Below are 24,412 nucleotides of genomic sequence, written 5' to 3'. Positions count from 1 at the left end.
TTGAAATGTCATGACAGCATCCTGCTAGAACGCAGGCCATTGACGGGGCGTGACATTTCACGGTACTCACACGGGGGGGCACAACATTTTAATTCCAATCGATCTGTTGCGGTTGTGTCTGTGGGGTCACCCGGCGATGGGGAAAGCGTCTCGGCGTGGTTATGATTAATAATTTCATAATTGACAGCGCTTCATCGGTTCGGCATCGTTTTTAATCGATCGACGATTGATCCTCATGACCGGGATGACCTAATTCACCGAAATCGAAAACCGACGTTCGTCTGGCATGGCTTCGGTCACCAGTTATTGATAGGATATCATCTAAATTGTCGTGTGGCGTGATATAACAACGGTGTGTCGGTGCGTCGGTTGGCGTTCATCCCACGGCCACAAAACACGACAAACCAAGTGACATATCAATAAGCGCGGAATGCGCGAAATGTGACACGCCGTCAACGCATTTTCGGTCGCATCTAAAATTAACAGCCCAATCACACCGACGCGTGCTCGCTGGTATATGCCTACGTCCAGTCGTGAAGTTTCCTTTTTGGAAGGCCTTCCCCATGTTCGCCAACAGCTTCGGACGGCCATTTTTTCGTTACTTTTGGAATGTTGTTTTCTTTTGAAAAGATACAGACCGTTACCGAACCGAACCGAGCTGCTTCCTGACCGAGCTGTGGTGATGAGTCGAAAAGGAGCTCAAATCGCCGAAAATAGTTCACGCAATCTCACTCCGGGGCTCGGGGTTGAGCGAGGCGAGTGTCAAATAAATTGGTTTCGCGCAACGTGCGGACGTGCGTGTGCGGTGTTTTCGGTGGTAAAATGGCCATTCAATGTGACAGATGAATGTTGCCGCATTTCGAATGAACTGTCACGTACTTCATGTCGGCATGTTCATCTGGATGGTAGTGAATGGTAATTTGTTACCAATTGGCTGGACATGCTTTTAAGTAACTCTTCCAGCTTGTCCCACTTGTGAATACTAATAGTTCCTGGTGTTTGCAGCTCAAAAACCCTTTATCTAATACCTACTCGAAAAAAACATTCCAAAGCCAAAGCCGATATTGCAATTCCTCGAAAGTACCACCGATCTCACATATCTTGTACGTCCAATCAAGCCGCGCCGTGTCATCGCCAAGCTACATTGCGATCACAATTTGCATCCTTATTGCATAATGTGCACCCCGACAACGCCGTACAATTTGTCATTCAAATGAAGCAACCTTGCCATTTCTGCAGCTCCGAGGGGTTCATCCCTAGCCTGGCCAGTCCACGGGCCGTGAATTATTGCTATCGAAACAGAAGCCGCTGCTGGCCGGGACCGGTGTCCAAGCGCGCACCGAATCGCACCCCTTCGGGCTAGTTGCCAATGCGCAACGAACGGTAATTAAAATGGAATCATCGAGCGATAAATTTGCGAAAGATGCACCGGCTTCCCAGCCGCTGTCTTTGGTACCTTCGAGCCCAGGTCCCGGTTGTGAGGCGGCAAATCGACGTCGTTTGACGATGGTTTACGCGTGCGTGCCAATCGAAAGGGGAAGCCGCATGTCCCGCTGGGAATTAATCTAACATCGGTGTAACACCTCCGCGATCCTCACGCTTCGGACCCCCCCTTCCTTCCAGTCCCAGAGGTCACATATGTGGTGTAGAGGGAGCTTGAATGGCGCCACGGCAACTAACGACACGGCTAGAACAACTGCAGACGGCGTACACGCGAAAGGTTAAACATGAGTGCCATTTAAATCGCTTTTAAATCATCCATCGCTCAGCGGGCTGATTAAAGCGTATCGTCACACGCTGACACGCCACCAGCAATGCGCTATCGCGGACATTCACCTGTCGTTAGAGAGTGAAACTTCTTGGGGGACCATCCTGCCAACGGATGTCTAACTCTCCTGCAGAAGCTCGCTTTCAATGAAGGCTTGAAGATGCGTGTACGCGAGAGTGCTTGTCGTCGTGGGCCAAAGGTGGTTTATCAGATGGTGTATTCGTTAAAAACGACCGATTGTATCGTGTGGACATGCATTTTTGCATGCTGTTTTTGCAACACGACGATGCATACGGCTGGTAGGCCACACCGCGTAGTAAACAACTCGACACGAGCGTGTGCAGCTCGTGCTGTGGGAGAAATGTTATGCATCGTTCGAATGCTTCGCTGAGGTGCACACACAGGTATGGTGGGCCGGCATGGCGAAGTTGTAGAATTTTTCGGCTTTCCATCGGTGCCCTTCTACGCACCCGGCTCCGGGTGGCCATGGAAATTAATGATGCTATCGCATGCGAACAGCTGCTGATTGCAGCAGTGCATCAAATGTTTGGGTTTTGTGCGGTGTGTTTAAGCAAAAACCCATGCAAGGGTAAGGAAGTAGATTAACATTTTAACGAGATAATGAGTAGATTATCTCGGTGTTACTTACGGGTTATGAACGGTGGGATGTTCGAAGGATTGGCATTGGTTGGGGTGTTGCAGGAAACGTTTCCATCTGGGCGGATGTAAAACGATCATGGAGATGGGAAGCTGCTACACGTGTAGCTATTATGAGAGGTTCTAGTCAAAGTTCCTGAACTTCCGGACGTGTCTAGAACTCGTGGTGTCTTGCATCCATAAAGCTGATGTCACATCGATCGAACCCGCTCACTTCCTGGATTTCGACATGATGGATTAGTCATACCAGCCAGTTCAGTCAACCTTCATCATCGCGATCGATGTCAACAAATTATTAACGGGCTGGCATTGATAGAACGATCTGTACCGCTTGATTCGTCATTCGTCATGAGACAGCTCCTCGCGAAGCCATTCAACCATTCGCGAGGTGCGTCTTCCGTACAGAGCGCGCAGAATCTCTACCAACGAGCGGTCCAGCATGTATGCAAAGCGTGCGTGCGCACCTGTGCTTGTTTGTGGACGGGCCGTCCACAAAGAATTCTCCCATGCATAAATATTCATTGGATGGCTTCGCGTGCGCCTTTTCTTGTGGATTGAGTGTTCGCGTTGTGTGACACAGCATTAGTCAAACACCATTATTTACATCATTCGGCCGAGGGAATGCGTGAGCAGCACGCGAGAACATCACACGCCGTTCCGTGTTTGCTCATTGCCTAGAATTTTTGGATCTTGAAGTATTAAGGAATCTCTGTAGAAGACGTAACGAAGAGGCCTTACAGCTTTGTTTTTAGAGTCCACCATCACTTACGAATGCTCTTTCTTCCAACTCTTCCGCAGAACTGCAACTCCGCCACCGAACAGTGCTGTAGGATTCGGGCAACGCCAGCCACGCGCTGTCCTGACGATAGCTACGTCTGCGTATCGCCCGACTTATGCAACAATGGCCTGCTGAACTTCGATGCACAGAATGCCATCTCCACCAGACAACCGGTAAGTCGAACATGGGCGCTGTTCTCCGGACCTGTGCACGGCTCCTCCACCACAAATATGCCGACGTTCAGGTCCAGCGAGAGAGGGAGAGGAGCTGGGTTCACTTTCCCGAACCTCCACCAAGCTTCGGGTCCAATGTTATTCAATAGCCTGCCGGCATGTCTTCCTGTCTTACTTAATGGTTTGGCACATTTTGGCGCCCTGGAGAAGGGAGAGTATTGCTCTCGAATGGGTTTCGGACGTCGCCAGACGGCCTTGCCGTTCGCCGGCTGACTTTTCACCTCGCCGAAAGGCTTCCGCTCGGTAGGAGTAAGAAAAAAAAAAACTCCTGGCATGAAGCGAACGAAAGCTTTAACAATCGCTTTCCTTTGCGTTCAGCTGGAAGGGTGTTGTTTTTTTGACTTGGTCTTGACTGGGACCTGAGCTCGTTTTTTTCGCTTTTTGCGAAGGAGTCTTGTTACACTTCTTCCCCACGGTATCCTCTCCTGTAGGTCACTTTCGAGTGATTTGCCAGAGGAACGGTGCACACTTACAGGCCAGCGCCATCTGGCGGAATATTATGGCGACAGGGATCTGGAGTGTGAAATGTTTTATGTATATTTGCTTTCAGCCTTTTTTTGGGCTGTTGTTGTTATTGTTTTTTTCTTCACCTTACGATCACTTGACGATTGGCGATCAAGTAGCCATCGACATCGACATCCTCGCGAACACGAGCGTTCGAGCGAAAGTGTGAAGACGGAGACGCGGTTGGCGACTCCTACGATATAATTGCGATCGACCCATTGGCGATTGCATAATCGGGGAGGTCTCCAGCGCGGGTCTCCTTCCTTGCGCGTTGCTTCGTTCCCAATCCCAAAGCTCCCTCCGAACCGCTGGGTTCCTTTCCACAGTGACCTACGCGTGTGTTGGGGATCCAGGATCCCCCGAAACCGACCCGAAACAGAAAACCGCTCAACCCAACCACCGTTGGCCTGCATGTCAGCCGACAGATATCGACATGTTGATAGTGAACTAATAAACGAGCCGGAAAGACGAGCGAAAAAGGAAGCGAAAACAAGGACTCGTAACGTTAATTTACCTCACGTTCGCAAGGATGGCCGGGTTGGACGGGACGACAAAAGTCCTCCGGAGTTACGTAAAGCCCCCGGTGCCCGGCTTTGGGGACGAATTTCGTTTCGGTCACTCACTCGCTCGCTCACTCATCCACTCACCCAGAAAAGGTCCAGTCCCCATTTTCCACGACCAGCACGACCACTAACCGGTAGCCACGTTCGGGGCGTCATCGAGATCCACGGTGGTGCGTGGTGAGCATCATCTCACGGGCGGCAGCAGCATGCTCCGACTGCGGCTCCCGTGAGATGACGTCAAAGGTATTCCTGAGCGATGGCGTAATCGAGTCGAGCACGCGTGCGCTTTCGCATGGTTTGTTATTTTGCTTTCGCGCTTGCGTTTTTGGGAAGTAGCACGCGAATACCAGGTGTTTGGACAACAGCGACGGGGTGGTGTTAGGGGGCGAAACGGCACCGAAACCTAACGCAAATCTAAAGACGCTGTGAGGGCGAACCGGGTACCGGGTTGATGAGATGGTGAGCTGATGATGCCAGTGTTCGATGGTAATGTTGTCTTAACCTTGACTTTCGGTGCGTTAGTGTGTAGAAGAGTGTTTGTGTGTGGTGTCGCCGCATTCCTCTGCCGCGCGCAGATGATCTACCCTGCGGGTGTGGATTTTAGTTTGCTGGAAGCATCAGCATCCCCATTCGCATTAGTAGGCGAAATAGACAGACGATAAGTACATTGTGCAGGTGTTGTACTTCCTACTCCCACTACTTGGCGTAGCGAAAGGTGGGTGAGTGAGCGTGCCTGTACGTGGCTCCCTCTAGCGTTAATTGCTGGAAGCAGTGTGGCAAATGTGCAACACAGCTGTTGACTTTCAAAAAATGCCAAGGTACGCGTAGACATGTCGCTTGCTGTCGATTAGAAAAAAAAATCAGCTAACGTACTACAGGGCATACCCAACGGCTTCAGCTTCATCAACCGGATTGAATCTTTTTTTGGACATTATAATCTCAAAATATTCGCGCGCCTAAATAGCAAGGCTAACGCTGGTTGTCGCGAAGACATTTACACCGACATCATTAGCGGTGTATAAGAGCACGCGCTTTTTAATGGAGATTTTTCTCGCCGCGTATTCGATAAATAGCCCTCCCCATCGTCGATGGTGCCCGATAATGACCGATCGATCGCGGGGTTTGGCGCGGGCCCATGTCCTCGGCTTTCAGTGTCAAAGGTGACAAATGTGGTGGCGAAACGTGCGCCTGTTTCGATGGTGATTTGTTTTGGAAGACGGTTAAATTTGAAGGTTAGATCGATGGTTGTCTTCGTCTTACTTTTTCTTGATGGAGGGATAGCTTGTTTGAGGTGATTATGGTCGCTTAATAGGTGATTATTAGATACGTGTTTGGTGCCGACTGTCAAGGATGCGGTTCTGCGATCGCCGAACTAAAAAGAGCCGTCCGCGGGCCCACCATGCTTGGAAGTAGACTTCATTTAGTGACTAATTTTTCGCCATGAAATATGAGAAATATTATCACGTATCTTGGCAAGCTTCGTTATGCAACTGATCAGCGTATTAAAGCAAGGAAAAAAACACACGGCTACCAGTCAAACCCAGAGTCCTGCGGTCAGGGCGAAAGCGTAAGCATTCAATATATTCAGCATCGATAAATGAGAAATCTCAAACCACACGGTCCACACCGTAACCGAAAAGCAAACGGATGATAAACAACAGAGCAACCCTCGAAAATAAGCACGAAAAACCACAAACGAAACGTAGGTCCGCCTGATTCGGCGGGAATTAAATCGTCAATTTCATATCCTTGCACCGATCGGACGAGCTTGGTTGTCCGGTCTGGTTGTTGTGGTCGTTGTTTTCGTTGCTGTGCCCGTGTTTTATTTTATCGATCACGTTTGCGAGCCGGCTGTATGGCGATCGTACACTACGCCCAGCATATTATTCCACTTCATTAAGTTGTAATTGATGAAAATTAAGCAAAAATCTCTCTCGCGCTGGTACAAAACCACGATCGATGAGGCGACGACGAGTGAATGGAGTGCCATCGAAATGGGGCAATGAGTGCAGATTTTTTCGCCTTTTTTGGAGCTGTTGCGTTGGAGATGATGTGGGCTTAATGACAACTATTAAGCGTTATTTGGCTTGCCTCCAGACATCCATTTGTTCGAGTTGATTGAACGATTCGGTGCGCAGTGAAATTAATTTAATTTACTTCCTACATTCAAAGGAGCGAGGTTATGCGAGCTGTACAAGAATTGCTTGCGCTTTACTTAGATTGGAAAATAATTATTAAATAATAGTTGAATCCAAGAACCACGATAGCTACCGTATGTAGAGGCTCAAGTTCAAGATCACTTTCAGCTTCCAACACACTTTCCCTGCTTTCGAGTCGCGTTAAATAAGCAGTTCCAAGGTTTTCGCAACTCGCACTCTATGTGTGTCTGCGCCATCTTCTCCTGTTACGCCACTGTGGTGTGCGGTGTGACCCCTTTTTTCAAAAGGTTAGATTTGTTCAGCGTTTGAGTTTAGTTGCAATTCTGCAGGCGAAGGACACACTTCAACACTTGTAGTCTTCGCTGTGACCGATGTCGATTCCAATCGGAAAGCAATTGTACGTCCAATCAACATTCAGTAGTCCTACTTGGAGTTGATGATGATTTCATCGCAACCGATTGCCGATTGCCCTGTGGTGGAAAGGCTTTCCTTCGCTTGATGCCGTGACCAGGATGACCCGCGCAAAGGGTGTGGATTTGGAGTGTGTTGTGATTTGCACATTTGATTCGAACTGGGAGTCCCCACCGCATTTGTTCAAACCGACCCCGAAGGTCAGTGCAGAGAAAGAAGCGGACAAGCAAACGGGACACATGTACCCCTTCCTTTTCACTCGCAGCTCCAAACTCTCGATTTCATCTTAGAAAAAAGCCCCCCTAGAGCAGGAGCCCGGAGGGGGTTTGATATGCGAACGGCGAAGAGTCCCACTGACCAACAAAACGGGTTGAGTCGTCGGTTGTTTGGATTGGCATTTCATTATGCACATGTGAATGTCTGAGGCGTCTGTTTTTTTTCTCTCACTGCACCATGTCACGCTTCTCGACTTCTCTTTCACATTGCTTTCATACTGCATATGCCCTCGGGTTCGCGTGGCCCCAGGGCGGGAGAACGCAGGTCAGTCAGTCCCCCGGGTGAAGATGTCCGCGGTTGATGATCTGGTGAAGTCGTACCGATCGAATGGCGATGATGCAGTTTTGCAGTTCGAACGATCACCGTACGATCATATTGCACAATATCGCAGCGATGGAAGAAAACATGAGCGTAAACAGCGCGTACTTTCAGGGCCTTCGCAAGTCCGTTAATCCGTGCAGATTGCTGCAACCCGGGCGAGAGTTCGCTAGCCGGGCGATGGGTTGCTTCTTTTATTAGGTTTGCTGGAGAGTTTCAAGCGCGCCAGGAGACTTTATTTTACATGCAACCATGCAGAGGTCAGGACAGTCGTAGGATAAATGATTTGCATCTCTTCCCAGCGTATCGACTGCCAGCCGCATCGGTCGGTCGATCGATCGGATCGAGTCGGGCGCGGGTGGACATTTAAGATGTGGATGAGCGCAAAATTAGGTTTACGGCTGGTACGTGGTTGCGCAACTCATTTGACTAAATGTCAGAGTTAATTTCTTGAGCGCGGCGAAAGACTAAACCAATCACAAACACATCAGGACCTCAATATGATGACATTTTCACATTCCTTTCCGATAGACTTTATCAAGCATTACATCTGCTTTGAGTCAGCACTGTACACCGGATCCAGCGATTGCTTTTCCACGATTAATTAAGATGAAGCATCAAAGATACCGGCCATCAACACATTTTCCGTTTGCATTTTTCATCAATTGCTCCGAATCACGCTAATGACTGTGGCCCGGCACACGATGACACCTCACAACAGCGCCTCATTCGAATGTGCATCGTGAATGACTCTCGACGCGCGAGTAGAATAATTTGAACCCGGATCCATCCGGATTGTCTCACGTGGGGGGGTGGGCTAATGGGGTGAGGTTCGCTACCACCCTGGAGTAGGTGGAGGCAATAATTGAATTGCGAAAACTCGTTGAGAAATCACCGGGCAAGGCAGGAAACCTCGATTGCAATCTTCCACGGCGGTGCTAAAACCGTTGGACCGAAGCCAAGTGGTCCTGAGGTAATTGGACTTGGAAACGGAACTGGCAAGCGTCAAAGCGTCGGTTATGATGATCTTCCTGTCATAAATAGCCACCGGGCACTGTTCTGGGGTAGAGTGCCTGCAGCAGCTATGAAGTCAGCACAATTAGTCATTCGCGGCAATTTTCGGTACACCAAATTCTGTCGACCGGTGAGTTTATGATCATCTTAAAAGCACTACCCACTCGGCGCTGGCTACTTGACCGAATACTGGCTCGGGACCGTGGCTGTGACATCCGGGTTCGTCGCTTGTACACGATCGAAATCTTTTGTCGTACTTTTTCTGTTTGTTTTGAGGGTTTGGTGATGGTTTTAATGAGCTAAATACTGTTTAAATCACCACGTTTCAACCAGAATCGTTTCAATCGTTGCTAGTAAAATCATAAACCATTTCAGGGTTTATACTTTATCCTCGGATTAGAGCATCACGGCTTTTGTTTAGCCACAACCACCGCCAGGTTCCCGGGTTCGAGCGAATGAAAGCAAACGCGTGATCAAATTATGCAAATGATGATCAGCGACTAATTATAACCGAGTTTACCTAGTTCGGTTTCGCGATCGATTGGAAAAAAAAGTGGTGAAATCAAACTGCACCCCTGTTTTCTCTCTCTCTCTCTCTCTCTCTCTCTCTCTCTGTGTCTCCTGGCTACTCCTCGTCCCTGGGGAGCTTTTGTGTGTCATTTACGGATTTCTGACCGAATTCCTAACATGATTACGATTTTATTGCTACTCTCCTGTTGGGGTATGATCGCTCAACGTTTTTTTGTTTGTGATTGTGTGTGTGTTAGGGAAAAGAAACGATTTTCAAAACAATAAACACTCATGCGGTAGAAAATGCTCGCCATACGTTCTCCGACGAGCGCATTGTTCGCGGCCCCGGGCGGCGTTCGTTTTTGCGCAGGGCTGGCGATCTTGTGTTGCATAATGTGGCCGACGATCGAGGGTGTCATTAATCAAGTTTCCCATGATATACAATCGGCACTGCTACTGGATGGAGTGACGATGGGTAACGTTAAAGCTTCCTCTACGTTTTGCCGATGATCTCGGCTCTGTAGATCGATTGATCTCACGGGTTGCGTATACGCATCCGATCGGGAATGTTAGTAGATCTTAGAGCAAACAAAGCAATTCACTGCATTCACTCAAATAGAAAGAGTATAGAAGATTGAGGATTAAAAATACCACTTTGTAGACTTCTCTTCGAACGTTACAATTTTTACATCTGCACATTTCTTAATTGATACTTTCAAGCTATTGCCTCCAGCAGGATGCAATTATAACACCGTCGATATCAAACAGTTCAACACGTCTGTCACCTTTGACAGCGGTGGCCTGACCTGAAAAGATTGATACTTTGTTGCGCTAGGATGCTTTCAAAGTAACGCCTCCGATGCCTTCCGTACCGATCACTATCAGGCCTCGGCCCTACGGCACGTGGGCAATCGATTCTTGTCGAGGAAATCTAGTCGATCGCATCACAAATTCCTTGGAAGCGCGTTCGCTTTCCATCAAGCCACACGTAATCGATGGGAGTTTAGCCCGAACTACCTAAGCTATTGTGTTGCATGGTCCGGCCTGAACCGCCGGAGTACAGATTCTAATCAGTTAATTAAGTACACACCGTACAAGACAATGCGCATGTCGAATTAATGACGTGCGCAGTCGTGTGGTGTCTTCCGACGAAGCGTTTATCCGGCTATCCGGGTGGGAAAATACAGGTGGAATTCGTTCGAGCTTCGAGTGTGTGAATGAAAGCGGACTTCGTTCGATTCGTTTAGACAATAGTGAGCTCCTATCTCATGTGGTAGCAATTTTTGAAGGGATTTGGATGGAGGACTTCCTCTGCAAATAGCTAAATTCCATAATCTCCAAATTGTGAAGATCGTCCATCAGTTTTACGAGCAAATAATGAACCAAGGGCTCGAGGGTTTTCTGTGGGCCCTTCATTCTTGAATCGATAATCAAGCGTATCGAATGAATATTCAAATGAGCACCGTAATTAGTTACAAAAAAAAGCCCTGAACAGAATTTTTTACGGATTTATTTCACAAGATAAGCAATGTCTCGGCAAAGGGCTCGGTAGCCCTCATGTTCTGTGGAATTTGCTAGCATCAGAGATGTTTTGTTGTTTGAAGTCGTCGTTGAATTTGTCGAACGATTTGATAGCTAAGCACTTAATGAGCAGTTTAATGTTATGCTAAGAAAAAAAAAACCGCGTCGTTTGACGATAGAATACAACCCATTCAATAAGATAATCCTTTGTGTCGGAAATGATGCTACTATTTGTCCCTATCGTTTGAGCTTGAACAAAAGGGGGGAGAAGAGTACATAAAACTAGATAAAAGAAGTTTGCCAAGCATTCAAAACAAGCTAGGGGGATTCGCTGGTACCGTGGTACCTTTATTTGTCCACACAATTCACACTTATTTCACGCGTTTGAATGTTCTTTTTTTCTGCTTCCGCAAGCCACTCGTGTGCTGAGAAGTTCACATTTGTGTAGATTAATCATCAGATAAGCATCCGCAGACGGTGGGTACACACAGCGTTGACCGTCAGCCGGCAAAGCAAACAGAAGACTTCAACGAGCGCTTAAGTGACGAACGGGTCGCTATCTCACTCTGTTTAGATAGTGAGCTCCATTTTGAAGATCATTTGAAAAAAAAAAAACACACACAGAAATGAAAGTAAAACGATAAAATGAAGGATTTTCGTGTGTCACCTGTAAAGTGTCGCAGTGCGGCAAAGTGCAAGCAAAAATTACATTTTGGCACACTTTTCGCCTCTAAACGGGCGGCCGCTAGTGGAACCGGTTCGTTTTGGCATCCCGCGGCCATTAGAGAGCCGGGCATTTGACATTCCATTCCTGCGCTAGGGTGACAAATCTTCACTCACGCTGACAGCACAAAACCATTACCACTCATATTAAGGGTAAACTAATATCGCGAACATCGGCTGGCGAACCGTTTTGAATGTCACACCGAAGAAAATGTGAACCAGTGTGCCGTACCGTTGCAGATGATCTCTAAACGTTAGTTCGAGGGGTCCCCATTAAGTGGAAGTTTGTGCGTATGTATGTGTGTTTTCTGCAGCACACGCTGCTGATCGACAGCTTGCTGTGAGGCGCCGTTTCTTGCACCCTCCAGAGACGGAGGCGAGAGCGGTCTCATTAGGTATGCCGCCTACGCGCTAAGCACGCGCTTGCACGGTGTCGTGTCTAACAAGGTTAAACTGGCTTAAAGAGCCATGTAAACCGGGCTGCGAAGAAGTGTCAAAAGAGGGGTGGGAAGCGAGGCAAAGAAAAAAAGTTATGCCAGAAAGTACGCTAATCCCACGTAAATTGGGTGCTTCCGTCAATGATTTTATTGCTTAATTCGGTTGACGGTAATGACTCACTGCTGTTTGGTGTTTGGTGTCGTCGTCATGACGCCTAATAAGAATATTTTTTCTTGCCTTGCCTTGAGCAATGGCCAAATTTGGTGCCTTTAGATGAACATAATTAGGGGTTAGAAGTTTTTCTTTTCTTCCTTTCCAAGATCCAAGAGCCTAGCCGGGCAGAGAAACCTCGTTATGGTTTGACTTTTTTGCTCCGCAAAGTAAGAGCCTTGTACTCGGTACTTCAATAAATGCGAGACACAATTCGATGATCGTTGCGTTGCATCACAACTTAATCCCAAAACATGACCTTTCGAACCCGGGCCTATACATCGCCGAATCGAGCATCGATCGATTGACATGGAAAGCCATAAATTTCACTGTCGATCGATCGAACCGTTCAGCCCAAAAAACAGACCTTCAGGGTTATCATCACTCCAGCCGTACCGCGCGGTTAATCGTCGATCCTCGTGGAAATCAGCTGGGAAATGCACATAAATTACCGGGCGTTATGTCAATGGTGCGCACCGTGTATGTGTAATTGTTTGGTTCCCTTTTTTGGGCGATCGTTTTCGATTTTGATACAGAAAATTTCGATCGCCTCGGGGAAAAAGCTGGTGCAACGGCCAATGACGGGCAAAACAAAACAGAGCTGCTGGAACGATGCCAGAATGCCACAATTACGTAGCGTTCATGTGTGGCGAGTTATTAAGCCGTTTGGGTGAGCTATATTGGGAAGCGGAATCGTTCGGAGCCCAGTTAGCTGGCAAGCAACCAGTTTCGGCCGGGGCCGGTAAAGCTGGATGGATCTTATCCAATTCACAAATTGGTCCTCCCGCAGGTGACACATGACCGGGCACGAAGAATGTGGTTTTTTGGCAGGTTTTTTTTTACTTCCCCCCCAAAACACTCCCCAAGAAAGAGAGAGAGAGATAGAAAAATGCTTCGTTTATGATTATTACTTCCAACAGATTTCTTAGCTCTCCTAGGCAGAGAAACCGGTTTACAGTACCCGGTTCGGGAGTCCGCGAAGCATGAAGAATTCACGCTCTGTCCCGGTTATTGTCTCCGCAACAGGTGATCTCCTTACGCTGCATTCCGTTGCGCGGAACTTCCCTTTTGACTGATTTTGCGGAATCGTTTCCTTATGAGCACGGGCATACCACCAGAAAGGGTTAAGTGATAGTGATAACTTATCACCAGCAGGTCTGGCAGGTAGAGAAGCAAAACAAAAAAAGGGAATTGAGAGACAGCAATTGGAGTTCACTTATGCAACACATTAACTCGGCAGCGCTGCACATGGAAAGCTGGGTCAATTTTTCGAAAATGAGACAATGTTGTTATCATGGCGAGACTCATAAATCATAAAATCGCTTTAAGGTTACGCTGAACTTAGCTATTTTTATTTTTTTTGTGCTGGGAGGCTAATTATTTCCACTAAACATCACAACCCGCGTGTGGAATGTGTCACCTTAATGAATCATCATGCGCCTCCATCGCTGCGGCAATGGCAGACTGTCTACGAGACGCGATCGTCGACCTTTGATAAAAATTTGAAACAAAACACTGCGTCCCAAAAGGTGTGAAACAGGTACGGTGCTGTAGTGCTTTGGCCGACCGTAAAAGGCTTCCACCGCAAGCACGGCTTCTAGTTAAACCAGTTAAACGCTCACTTTGTCCTCCGATTCCTAAATAAACGGCGATAATTAAATTATACAACGCGTCGTGAGAGGGCGAACCGGGGAGGTTTGGTGTAAATCGTTGCAAATTAGTTGTCTAGTCTCAGCAAAAGAAACCAGAGTTGTTGCTGTTGAACTGTAGAAAAAACAGTAGAGAGTTTCTGTCCAATTTGGCAACATTTCGACAACACCGAGCAGCCGGCAAAACTTCACGGCACACCATTTTATGACTACCTTTGGCCAGCTCTGTGTGCTTGCTCCAGATCTACTTATTTGTGGAGGCTTTTTTTATAGATCATAAAGATCCGTTTCACGCAACTTCCAAGGAATCGAGATACCGGGCGAAAGAGATTGATCGATAAGCCGTCTTTGGTAGGGGGTGAAGTTAAGCAGGCGCCACATCGTGGGAGGTTAATTGAATCGGTTGAAATCGGATCGGGGACAGAGGGTTTTAGAAGGAAACGCCGACAAGAAGGATAACATAAACCACCGTCAGTCGAGACGGGAGACAAATTTTGAAAAAGGAAAGCTTAGCTGTGGGGAGTTTAGTTTACGATCCCTAATTGAATGCCCGAAACGGAGTCAAAGAGAGTAGCGATAGGGAGAAAGAAAGGAATTTTGATACTTTTTCCCGGTATATTACATAAAGTATCTTTTTAAACTATAAATTACTGACATCTTTAACAGCATCTGTCGCTGTAGTGGGCTTCGCTTCCAGTAGTTTTAAAGGTTCTCATTAAACCACTGACTAAGGGAGCAATGTGAGAAGAGCCTGAAGGCCGAGCAGCATCTAATGGGTTGTTTCGATGCACTTTTTTTTTTCAAAGTCTCACCACAAATACGCGCCATGACGTGCACACAAGGTCACCGGGTGTCAGTGTGTCGGTGGTCAAATTTATGGTTGCCCTTAAACCGGCCCACTTCAGCAGCGTTCGCGATCTACCCGTGTCTCTAATTTGCTTCCTCCTGCGAGAAGACTACCTCCGTCACACAAACGCTCCGCGACTCTCGGCTGCGTGAAGATGTTTTGATGGATGTTGTGTTGTTGTTTTTTTGTGCGTTGTTGCTGCTTTTATGCTCTTTTTCCCCCCGCATCCGAGTGTGGGTAAGAAAGTCGTGTTTATGTAGCTGTTGTTTTTATGTTTTCGTTCCGTTTTTATCGTCCTTCGCGACACACAGTGTTGAATCGTCTCTTGATGATGATGGGTTTTTGTGGTGTTTTGGACACGCGGGACCGTGACACGCGCGACGCTCCAGTAGCATCGGCAGCAGCAACCGTCGAGATGTCTCGGTGACCGCCGCTGGAAGTTCAAAGATCATTCCCCACCCGAAATAGTGTGGCGACATAATGTTCGCCCGACTGAACCGGCTGCTGTCGGCCAAGAACCAATCTGTCCAATAAATCTTCCCGCCGGACGGCAGAACTCTGCTTCTGACAGCGGGTTGATTCTTCTGTCACACGCTAGTCAACCACAGGATTTGCAGTGCGCGTAGTAAAAACCGGCATACCAAAGCGAACCGCCAGGGTGTCGATCGGTAAATCAAGCAGCGGCCCCATCAGCAGCAGCAGATCGACTCCCCCGACGTAAGGGCCACGGTATCGATCGCCGTCAACTGATTGTGTTCTGCCGCGTCCACGCTGTCGGGTTGACATTTGTTTACGGTCGGTACGCAACTGTGTCAATGGCAAATGTTGGTTGCTCCGTGCTAGCTTAATTTGAGCACATCATAACCATATTGGAAGCGCGATCGACCCGGCGGTGGCGTATTTGGTGGAAGCGGACGCGGCCTGAGGATTGTCATAAATTCTAGCTCGGAGTAGCGTTTTATGTTTCACCGAGAACACCCGGATCCGTCCCGGACATGGTTGCGAAGTTGGGAGACCCTTCGAGATGTGGGATAAGAGCATTCAAGCAGATGTTGATGATTTGTCTCGTTTTTATTTTTGGTCTTGGAGCTTCTTCTTCAGCGAGGCTTCGAGCTCTTCCCGTTCTCGACTGCTCCCGGTACCCCTTGCCACTTTCTAAGCAATCAAATAAATGAGGAGCGATTAGCATACGATTTGCATACATCAGTGGCTCAATGGTTTCGATAACACGGATCTCCACCAAAAGACCAACCAGGATGTAGCAGAAGGAATCTGCTCAGAAAAGCTAGGAATTCCCCACCGAACCAAGAACCCACATACGTCAGATACGATCTACCACACCGCACCAGCTGAGCTCGCCGGAGCCGAGGCAGTTTGACAGTTTCCATGGAGACCGTTCGCAGCTCCTAGAGCAAATATTGATCTTTCCCTTTTGCCGTGCGCGGCTATTTGGCGTTCCGCTTTGTTTGATGAATTGGCCGTTTGTACAACGATTTGTCTCGCCAAACATTGACACTGGCTACCGTTTCGTTGGCACGTCAATCGACGGGGGTGCGAGTGTGTGCGTGTGTGTGTCCCTGCGCAGGCACTCGAAATGGGTCAATATTTTGCTATTACACAAAATCGATGACCCATGATCGAAAGCGGGTCGGAGCGAAGATCCACCGATCCTGCTGGGATGATACCGATCGATACCGGTTGCTATCGGCGTGGATGTCCCACAACCAGGAAAACCAGGTGCCAAGTTTCGTGGTGGTTGGCGGACGATCATTTATTTGCTGATCGTGATCACGAGCCCGGTTTTGCTGAGCTTTTTTTTGTTTTGTTTTTTTTTTTTTTTTTTTTTGGAGGAGGTTTTGCATCACGAACGCTCCACAACTATGCTGACTCAATCGGCGGCTGTGGGGATTATGTAAAAAATGGCCAAAACTGCGTAGCAAAAAAACGCTTCATCCACACACACACACACATGCAGCATGATTTCTTCTGTCCTGTGACCGAAAACCGTGACCGAAAGGGAAAACGCAAAAGAATCCAGCCGAAACGAGTCGCGGGTCGCGCGTTGCCGATTATGCGCACGCTCAGACTGACCTACCTAGCCCGGGCTACCTACATCCGGGATTGGTCCGGTTTGTATCTCTGGGCTGTGGGCTTCTTTGGCGCGTGGTTTTCTTCGGTTTCGTTGCTAGCAGCATTGTTTTGAGGGATTTTCGCTGTCTCTCCTGCTCTAGTCTAGCGAGACATGGCGACAGTCCGACCTGGCAGCGGGATCAGGACCACGCTACAACGACGGCGGTTGGAAAGGGTCAACCAGAAAACTGCAAAACGGTTGTCAGGCTTGCGGGACATGGAGGTGGGAGCAACGTGGAGAAGGATTACGAAATGTTCGCTGATAAGAGTGTGTGTGTGTGTGGCGAAAGCGAGACCCTCACGGCACTTGTCCTAAGGAAGCTTGCCAGGCCGTACGAAGCTTGCCACATTTTGCGGACGAATCCTCCATCGCCGTGTAGCCTTTTATGACAGCTGACATCTGACAGCACGAGCGAGGCTGGTTGGATTAAGTAAAAATTGCCGCTGTTGGTCGGTTAGTGTGAGCCGATGTTTCTTGGGGCTACTGTAGACGGCGCACCGTGCAAAGGCCATTTGCGCGAACCGTAAGCGCAAGAGACTTGGAGCCAAATGTGTGTAAGTCAGGTAGCAATTAATTATGCACATTCGCGATGCTGCTGGGCTTGCTGGCTAAACTGATGAGCAGAACATCCGTTGGTTTATGGGCACGAGCGAGAGATCCTCGTCACCATTAGCAGACCATCTCCAATTTTGGTCACGAACATGCTGCCTAGAGATGTGCTTAAGAAGTGAAGACGGCAGACCGGGCCGTCGTGTGAGGATGATCAACAGCTGTGTGCTGTTGCTTAAGAACGAACAGCTTAAGCAGGCTAGAGACACGTCGTTAATCCAGCCATAAACTGATCGCCAAGCCCCATCCATCTTCCATCTGTTGGATCATCAGCCACGTAACGCATTCTAAGCAGTGCGTCCTCCACAAACCCCTCGAAAGCTCCGAAGATGATTAATTGGACAAAAGCATTTGCGAAATTGATCGATGGGCACGGTGAAGGACTTGACTTGACCGCCGAGGTTTCGGGCCAGATGGTCGCGGTCCGTCTTGCAGGGTATATTTATGAATCAATTTACTCAAGGGCGCTGACAGTTTCATAGCGGGTCATCCAGCACTTTGTGTTCTTGAGCCCATCATGTTTTAGATCAATCATGCCACCTACTCACGAGACGGTTTAACTCATGCCCCATTTCTGCTTGTTTGCATCTTTTCAGACTGGCGAATGTTACGCACCGGAAGTTTGCTGCAAACAGCAATCCCTGCTGTCCCAATCGACCGTCCTGACGAACGAAGGTTACGTCGTTAAGGTACCGGAAAATCAGTACCTCCCACCGGAGGGTCAAAACACCGTCACAAACATTCAAACCGCACCACCCCCACCACCACCCACTACACCTCGCCCACCACCCACCACTACACGTTATGTACCGCCACCGACCACTACACGCTATGTACCACCACCGACCACCACGCGGTACGTGCCACCACCGACCACCACCCGGTACGTGCCACCGCCAACGACAACGCGCTACTTCCCACCACCGACCACCACGCGCCCACCATTCCGCGCCGAAGAGTACATTCCACCCAGGGAGGAAGTGCCTGCCCCGTCCAATGACGACCCTAACAAGATCAGACCTCCACAGGACGAGATCCCGAACCCGGCCAACGATACTCCGGTCGTCATCCGACCGACCACGCCCCGCCCATTCCAGCCACCACGTCCGCAGGGTCCGGAAGCTCCACCGCCACTGCCGCCGGTAGGCTGCTCGGCCGCCATGAACTGTACCGAGGAGGAGTACTGTTCCTCGACCGGTGTCATCTCAAAGACTCCCGTGGTGTTGACCGAGGAGCAGAAGTTGTTCCGCGTCCCGGTGACGGCTTGTCGAAACTTGGAGCGAGGATTCACGGGGGTTTGTTGTCGCGATCCGGACTACGTTGATCCGTGGCCAGTCGGTCAGCTCGGACAGTACAACCCGGAAATTCTAGGCTTCGACGATGGTTCGTACAAACCGAACGGAAACGGTAACGGTAACGGTAATGGCAATGGCAACGGAAACGGTAACGGACGCCGTCCAGGCGAACCGATCCAGGCGTCACCGTCCCAGGTAACGTCCACACAATCGTTTGCACCGAACCAGTTCGTCAGCCAGACGGCCTCAGTGACACAGAGCAAATCGCAGTACGATCGGGGCGTAACAGCGTCCGCTTCCTTCCAGTCTACCGTCGGCCAGCGCGTTAATGCCGTACCGTCCGGGCTGCAGTTTACCAACAGTGGCAACACCCGGTTCCGCCCGTTCCAGAACCAACGATCGGAGAGCACTTTCGCTAAGCCGCAACAGTGTGCCCCGCGAAACTATGTAAGTACTGTAGCTTGAGCTTCGCCGCAAGAAGCTCCCATGAATAATGACTACTAGAGAGAGAATCAATTTCCAACGTCACGCTTAAACTAGTGAGGACCTGCTCGGGCAAACCGTTTACACACCAGGGTGACGGTTCAGGTCAATGGATTTATGGGTGCCATAAAGGAATCTGCGCTTTAAGCGATCACCCATCTGACCGATCGCGGTAATAATATGCTAATGCCCATCGTAGCAAATGGAATACGACGATCCGGTCGTATATCATCCGAGTCTGGGCAGGGAACATATTGAAGATGATCGTAAAGATGATCCTAAATGCCATTCCAATATTACCTGATGAATGGGTGTTTTTTGGAGGCTAATCGATGAGGCAGGGTTAATTGTCAATAAGTTTACCATCTTGATGTCTTGATTTGAACTGTGTTGTTTTGCAGAACACTCAGCCACGAGGTGCAGGACCATTGGGTACCGGATTCGGCGAGTTCCCGTGGCAGGCGATGGTGCTGCTGGAGACCAACAAGACTCTGCTGTGCGGTGGAGCCATCATTTCGGATAACACCGTCGTAACTGCGGCCAACTGTGTCTATGGGTAAGATGCTGTTTCTGACCGCCAGGAGAGATCCTCAAGATATTAACCATATCGATGGGCTATTTGCAGACTGAACCCACGCACGATTCAAATCAAGGGTGGCGAATGGCGTCTGGGAGTTGACGCAGAACCAAAGACATTCCAGATCGTGCGCGTGAAGGACATCGTGTACCATCCGGCTTACAATCCGACCACGCTGAACTACGACGTCGCCATGCTGGTGCTGGAGGATCGCCTCAAGTTCGATACGCACATCGGTGCTATCTGTCTGGATGAGAACGATGTTGTGCCGAGCGCTTCGTACGAGAACTGTGTGACCACTGGTTGGGGCAAGGAAGTACTTAAGAGTAAGTGTTTCTGAGGGTTACTGATGACACTTCGAGAATCCTTTTCTTACGGAGTCTGGCTCATTGTTCCATCCCCACAGTTCACATTCAAAACGCGCTGATGCACCAGATGTCGATCTCGTTGCTGTCGGAAGCGGAAAGCCAAAGCCAGCTGCAGCGAAACGGATTCGCACCGGAATCGCACATCTGCGGCCGTCCGTCCGGTGATGCTTGTGAGGTTGATGTGGGCAGTGCGCTGGCCTGTGCCGATACGAGCGGTGCGTACTATCTGAAGGGTGTCTACTCGGCCGACAACGGATGCAACCGTCCGGATCAGATCGTTTCGTTCTCGAACATCGATGTGCAGTGGATCAAGCAGGCGCTGAAGAACCCGAACCAGTTCATTACGCCCGTTCCGAACTATCAGACCGCGGCCAACAGTCCAACGGTGACGCGAGTACAGCTCCAGTCCACCCAGGGCCCGGCGTACAGCAACAAGTACCTGCCCCCGTACTAGACCCACGGAGTTAGCAGACACGGCAGAGCAAAGCACCAACACCAACCTAATTAACATCCAGTGATAGTACACGAATACAACAAACACACGTACACGCTAGCAAAACGGAAGCGATCCGTTGAGAAGGTCCTTGACGACTATCCTGCGTCCAACACACATACACATACACAACGCATTACGCATACCATTTCACACGTAACATCATTATTACACGCGCATTACATTGAGGAAGACGCAAACAAACCAACACAGCCACACCAGCCATTTGGTGGTGTGCTACTTAGGCGTTTAAGAGAATCTTTTCCCCCATTTCACACACACACACACACACCATCAAGCAGAACAAGAAAGGACAATCCGAAAGTCGGATGTTCAAACACACACACATACACACTTTTCCAACAACACACACGATTACTCTCGTCACCATCTTCTTCACTCGATACGTCCCAACGTGCTCACGTGGAGGCCCCACGTGTCTGTGCAGATGAGCATCCGTCATCACGTCACCAGCCTTAGCCTTTAAGTGTCCCCGTCTTTGTATTTTTACGTAATGCAACAAAATAGCGCTCGTATCCAGGATCTAGAACGGTAGTAAGTTAATCGTTTTATCATCATAGCAGCACATGACACGTCTGTGCCTGGTGTTGAAGCACATGGCAACCCCAATCTAATCAGCACAAGATCGATGAAAAACCCCGTAATGTTACCAGTTTAAAGCACAAATGATCATCAACAGTTTCGGAAAGACTCACAAGGACACACTAGCGACCCCAGGCGTGGAGCGGAAGCACTGGCGTGACGTTACTATCTTTTTACATCTGTAATATTATTTAATTACCTGTACATAATAAATAATGTAAGCTTTCATCGTTTTTAGGAAATAATTTCCGTTAGCGTTTGCGTTTTTTCTTTTTTGAAAACTTTTTCTGCTCATGATGACTTTCTATTTGGCTTAAGAAAAACTTTACTCCTTTATTCACTTCCTTGCTTGCTCGTAGTTTTCAATGTACCACTGCACGGTGTCCTTAATAGCGACATCAAAGTCGGTAAACTTAAAATGCGGAAGATGCTTCCTTAGCTTCGCATTCGAGGCTGTCTTCTTGTACTGGCCGTCCGCTTTGGTAGTGTCGAACTCGAGCTTTCCCTTGAACTCGAAAGCTTTCGCAAGGGATTCAGCGAGCTGAGCGATCGACACTTCAGTCGACTCGTCCACCGATAGGATGATCGGTTCTACACTGTCATACTCACGCAGCACCCAGATGAAGAGCTTGGCAAGATCCAGCGAGTAAATGAACTGCCGGAGCGGTTTTCCCGTACCGTACACGGAGAATACTTTTCCCTCTTGCGGTTGCTGTAGAGAACGAGCATCAACGAAGTAATTAGTAGGTAAACACGGATGCACAATTGAAAGCGATTGTACTTACGTCGGGGTCTTTGACAAACATAAGCTCATGCAAACGATGAATCATGCCCGGAATGACGTGGCTTACACCCGGCACAAAGTTATCGTGCGGTCCAAACACGTTGCAAGGCACTACGGAGGTGAACATGTCGCCGTACTGTTGATTGTAGGCTCGGTTTAGCACGTCGATCATCCGCTTGGCGTGACTGTACCCGAAGTTCGAATCGTGTGGAGGACCGTTATGAATCTAGAATGCGATTACCTTAGTTTTGTACTAAACGATACATAGTGCTGATACTAACCATAGTTTCATCGATGGGATAGGACGTTTTATCGGGGAAGATACAGGTCGAGAGGCACGACACGACCTTCTTTACCTTCAGCTCATGGCTTAGGAGAAGAATGTTATCGTTGATAAGCATATTTTTGCGGAAGAAATCCAAATTGTTGCTCATGTTGTGGAACAGTCCGCCGACCATCGCTGCCAGATGGACCACGTGCGTTGGTTGATGCTTGACAAACATTGCCCGCGTTGCAGCTAGATCTCTGCAATAGGGAGGAGTAGTTTAGTGAATAGTTAACGAGGTCACCATGAGTGTGCCACGTTTTGATGGTTTTTTCAGCCACAAAACTGAGCATTAAAGAAATGATTTCTGTCAGCACCATCACACAAAAACTCACGTTAGATCTGCGTCTTTTGATCCTACGAAAACCCATCGCTCATCCGCCGGATTTTCTTCCTTGATCACCGTCTCGATAGCCTTTCCAATGAGACCGGTTCCACCGGTAACCAGCACCACTTTGCTCATTTTTTATTTGATGCTGTGTTGATAATAAAACAAATCAAAGACAATTTACAACTCTAGGATGCAAAGGAAGTTAACAAACATAACACTTGATGTTTAATAACACCGTAAAAAGTTATTGCAAAAGTGTAGTTCTAATTCTCGTTCTGTTTTGATGCGGTTTGACACGTCAACCGAGTGTGGTGTGTAAACAAAGGCCCAAACAGCAAAACTGCTGTCATCCGACATCAGCTGATATTTTATAGCACATTTCGTGTTATGCTATAAACTTGGTTTTTGTACTGTTTTATCAGTTGCTTCAATGTTTACTGATAAATTACAAATGAAATGTTATCAACATGTTGAATGAATAAAACATAAAAAATAAGTTTAAAAAGTTTTTAATAAGCTAAAGGATACCGTGAATTTTCGTCATAAAAAACGACTTATAGCAAGGTTATACTTTTATTGCATATCTAGCTAGGACACGAACGAGCAATAGTTCCAATAATATCCGTCGCAATATTTGTTCAACACAGCGCTAGTGTATTCAATTTTGGAACTTCCTTTTGATTTGTTGAGTTTTTGAATCTCTTGACGGTTTTTTTTGAAGTTTAGTGCAAACAGATTTTTTATTGCTCTATTCACGGTTTACGAAAATCAAAAAAACAAAAAATCAAGATACTCTTTTTTAAACAGTTCTTTGCTAAATTCAATATGCTTAATAGTTTACCAGCTCTCCTACAGCCAGTAAATATTTTTCCATTGTACAAACGGAACACAAAGAGGTCGATCGTTTGATGGTCTGACGGCTTGACTATCAAAACCGTCATCACATCCCATTAATGTGCACCATTTCTCCAACCAAATAGCCTTTTCCGGGACAAAGCCCAACCATCCCGCCGGTCACTGCTCGCCGGGGCAGCCCTCGCATTGTTATGGTGTTAATATTTCAGGATAGTTCAGGATAGTGTGTGAAACGAAATGGAAAAGCCCAGCCGTGAAACCGAAGCGAACAATCAATTTCGCTGGCCGCTATCGCACACGCGCGGTGCGTAGTCTGAAATGTCCTAATAAGCCGCTCAGGGACATGTAAATAACACCTTCGAAGCGAGGGGGGGGGGGGAGATGTGTGGTCGATCGGGTCAACCCCCATACCCATTGGCAGTGAGTACGGTTGGAGCATGGGTGATTTACTTGGTGCGAGGCGCAAGGCCTGCAAGGCTAATAACGCTTTCGGGGCGAGATAAGAGCAGTGTGCGGCCTACACTCCACGAGCTGTCCAGCCGCCCAGTACTCGGCAGTACTAAAAGTTGATCTCCAAGCGTACCGGGGCACAACGAGGCAACAGTAAAACTGCAGCAAATATGGCAATGTGCGAGCTGGCGAGTTCCTTTCCATCTCATTACCGCTGAAAGCCGCACGGAATCGGATGCCGGGCTGGGTTGCCTTGGTGGTGTTGTTCTTTTCTTAATGGAAAGTGAATAAGTGACCGATCGGGAGTCTCAGGGAGAGCTTAAGGGAGAAAGGATTGGAGCGTGCAAGCGGTGTCGCGCTCTGGACCCGGGTGCGTACCATTGATCTATACCGTTCCGATCCGTACCGTAAAAACCGGAGTAGAAATATTAAAATGAACTATCGCACCACGCACCTAGACACCCGATGTTACTGCGCGGACTAGTCGATTAACAAATAATCAACATTAATAACAATGGGCGATGCCCGG

General features: G+C 48.4%; 2 protein-coding genes across 4 annotated transcripts in view; one reads left to right on the top strand and one right to left on the bottom strand.

Moving 5' to 3' along the window:
• The window catches only part of LOC118513764 (inactive serine protease scarface-like), a 30,135-nt gene extending 8,755 nt beyond the window's left edge, over positions 1–21,380 (top strand). Inside the window, exons 4-9 of one of the 3 annotated variants that reach the window (XM_036059939.1) lie at positions 3,224–3,376; positions 17,916–18,008; positions 18,348–19,061; positions 19,499–19,653; positions 19,723–20,000; positions 20,081–21,376. In XM_036059939.1, the coding sequence (XP_035915832.1) occupies positions 3,224–3,376; positions 17,916–18,008; positions 18,348–19,061; positions 19,499–19,653; positions 19,723–20,000; positions 20,081–20,496 (1,809 nt within the window). In that variant the 3' untranslated portion in view covers positions 20,497–21,376. Of the gene's footprint in view, positions 1–3,223; positions 3,377–17,915; positions 19,062–19,498; positions 19,654–19,722; positions 20,001–20,080 lie in introns of all 3 variants that reach the window. The other 2 variants (XM_036059938.1, XM_036059937.1) reach the window with 2 other exon arrangements.
• On the bottom strand, positions 21,367–22,888 carry LOC118513765 (probable GDP-L-fucose synthase). Its single transcript, XM_036059941.1, has 4 exons — positions 22,583–22,888; positions 22,204–22,447; positions 21,924–22,148; positions 21,367–21,850 (listed from the first exon to the last, which is right to left on the bottom strand). The coding sequence occupies exons 1-4, from the start codon at positions 22,708–22,710 to the stop codon at positions 21,476–21,478; spliced, it is 972 nt and encodes a 323-aa protein (XP_035915834.1). The 5' UTR covers positions 22,711–22,888; the 3' UTR covers positions 21,367–21,475.
• Positions 22,889–24,412: the final 1,524 nt, after the last annotated feature.

This window comes from Anopheles stephensi, chromosome 3 (genome assembly GCF_013141755.1).
Source record: "Anopheles stephensi strain Indian chromosome 3, UCI_ANSTEP_V1.0, whole genome shotgun sequence".
Lineage (NCBI taxonomy): Eukaryota > Metazoa > Arthropoda > Insecta > Diptera > Culicidae > Anopheles > Anopheles stephensi.
Note: the sequence above shows the minus strand (reverse complement) of the source record. Positions and strands in the feature narration are given on the sequence as shown.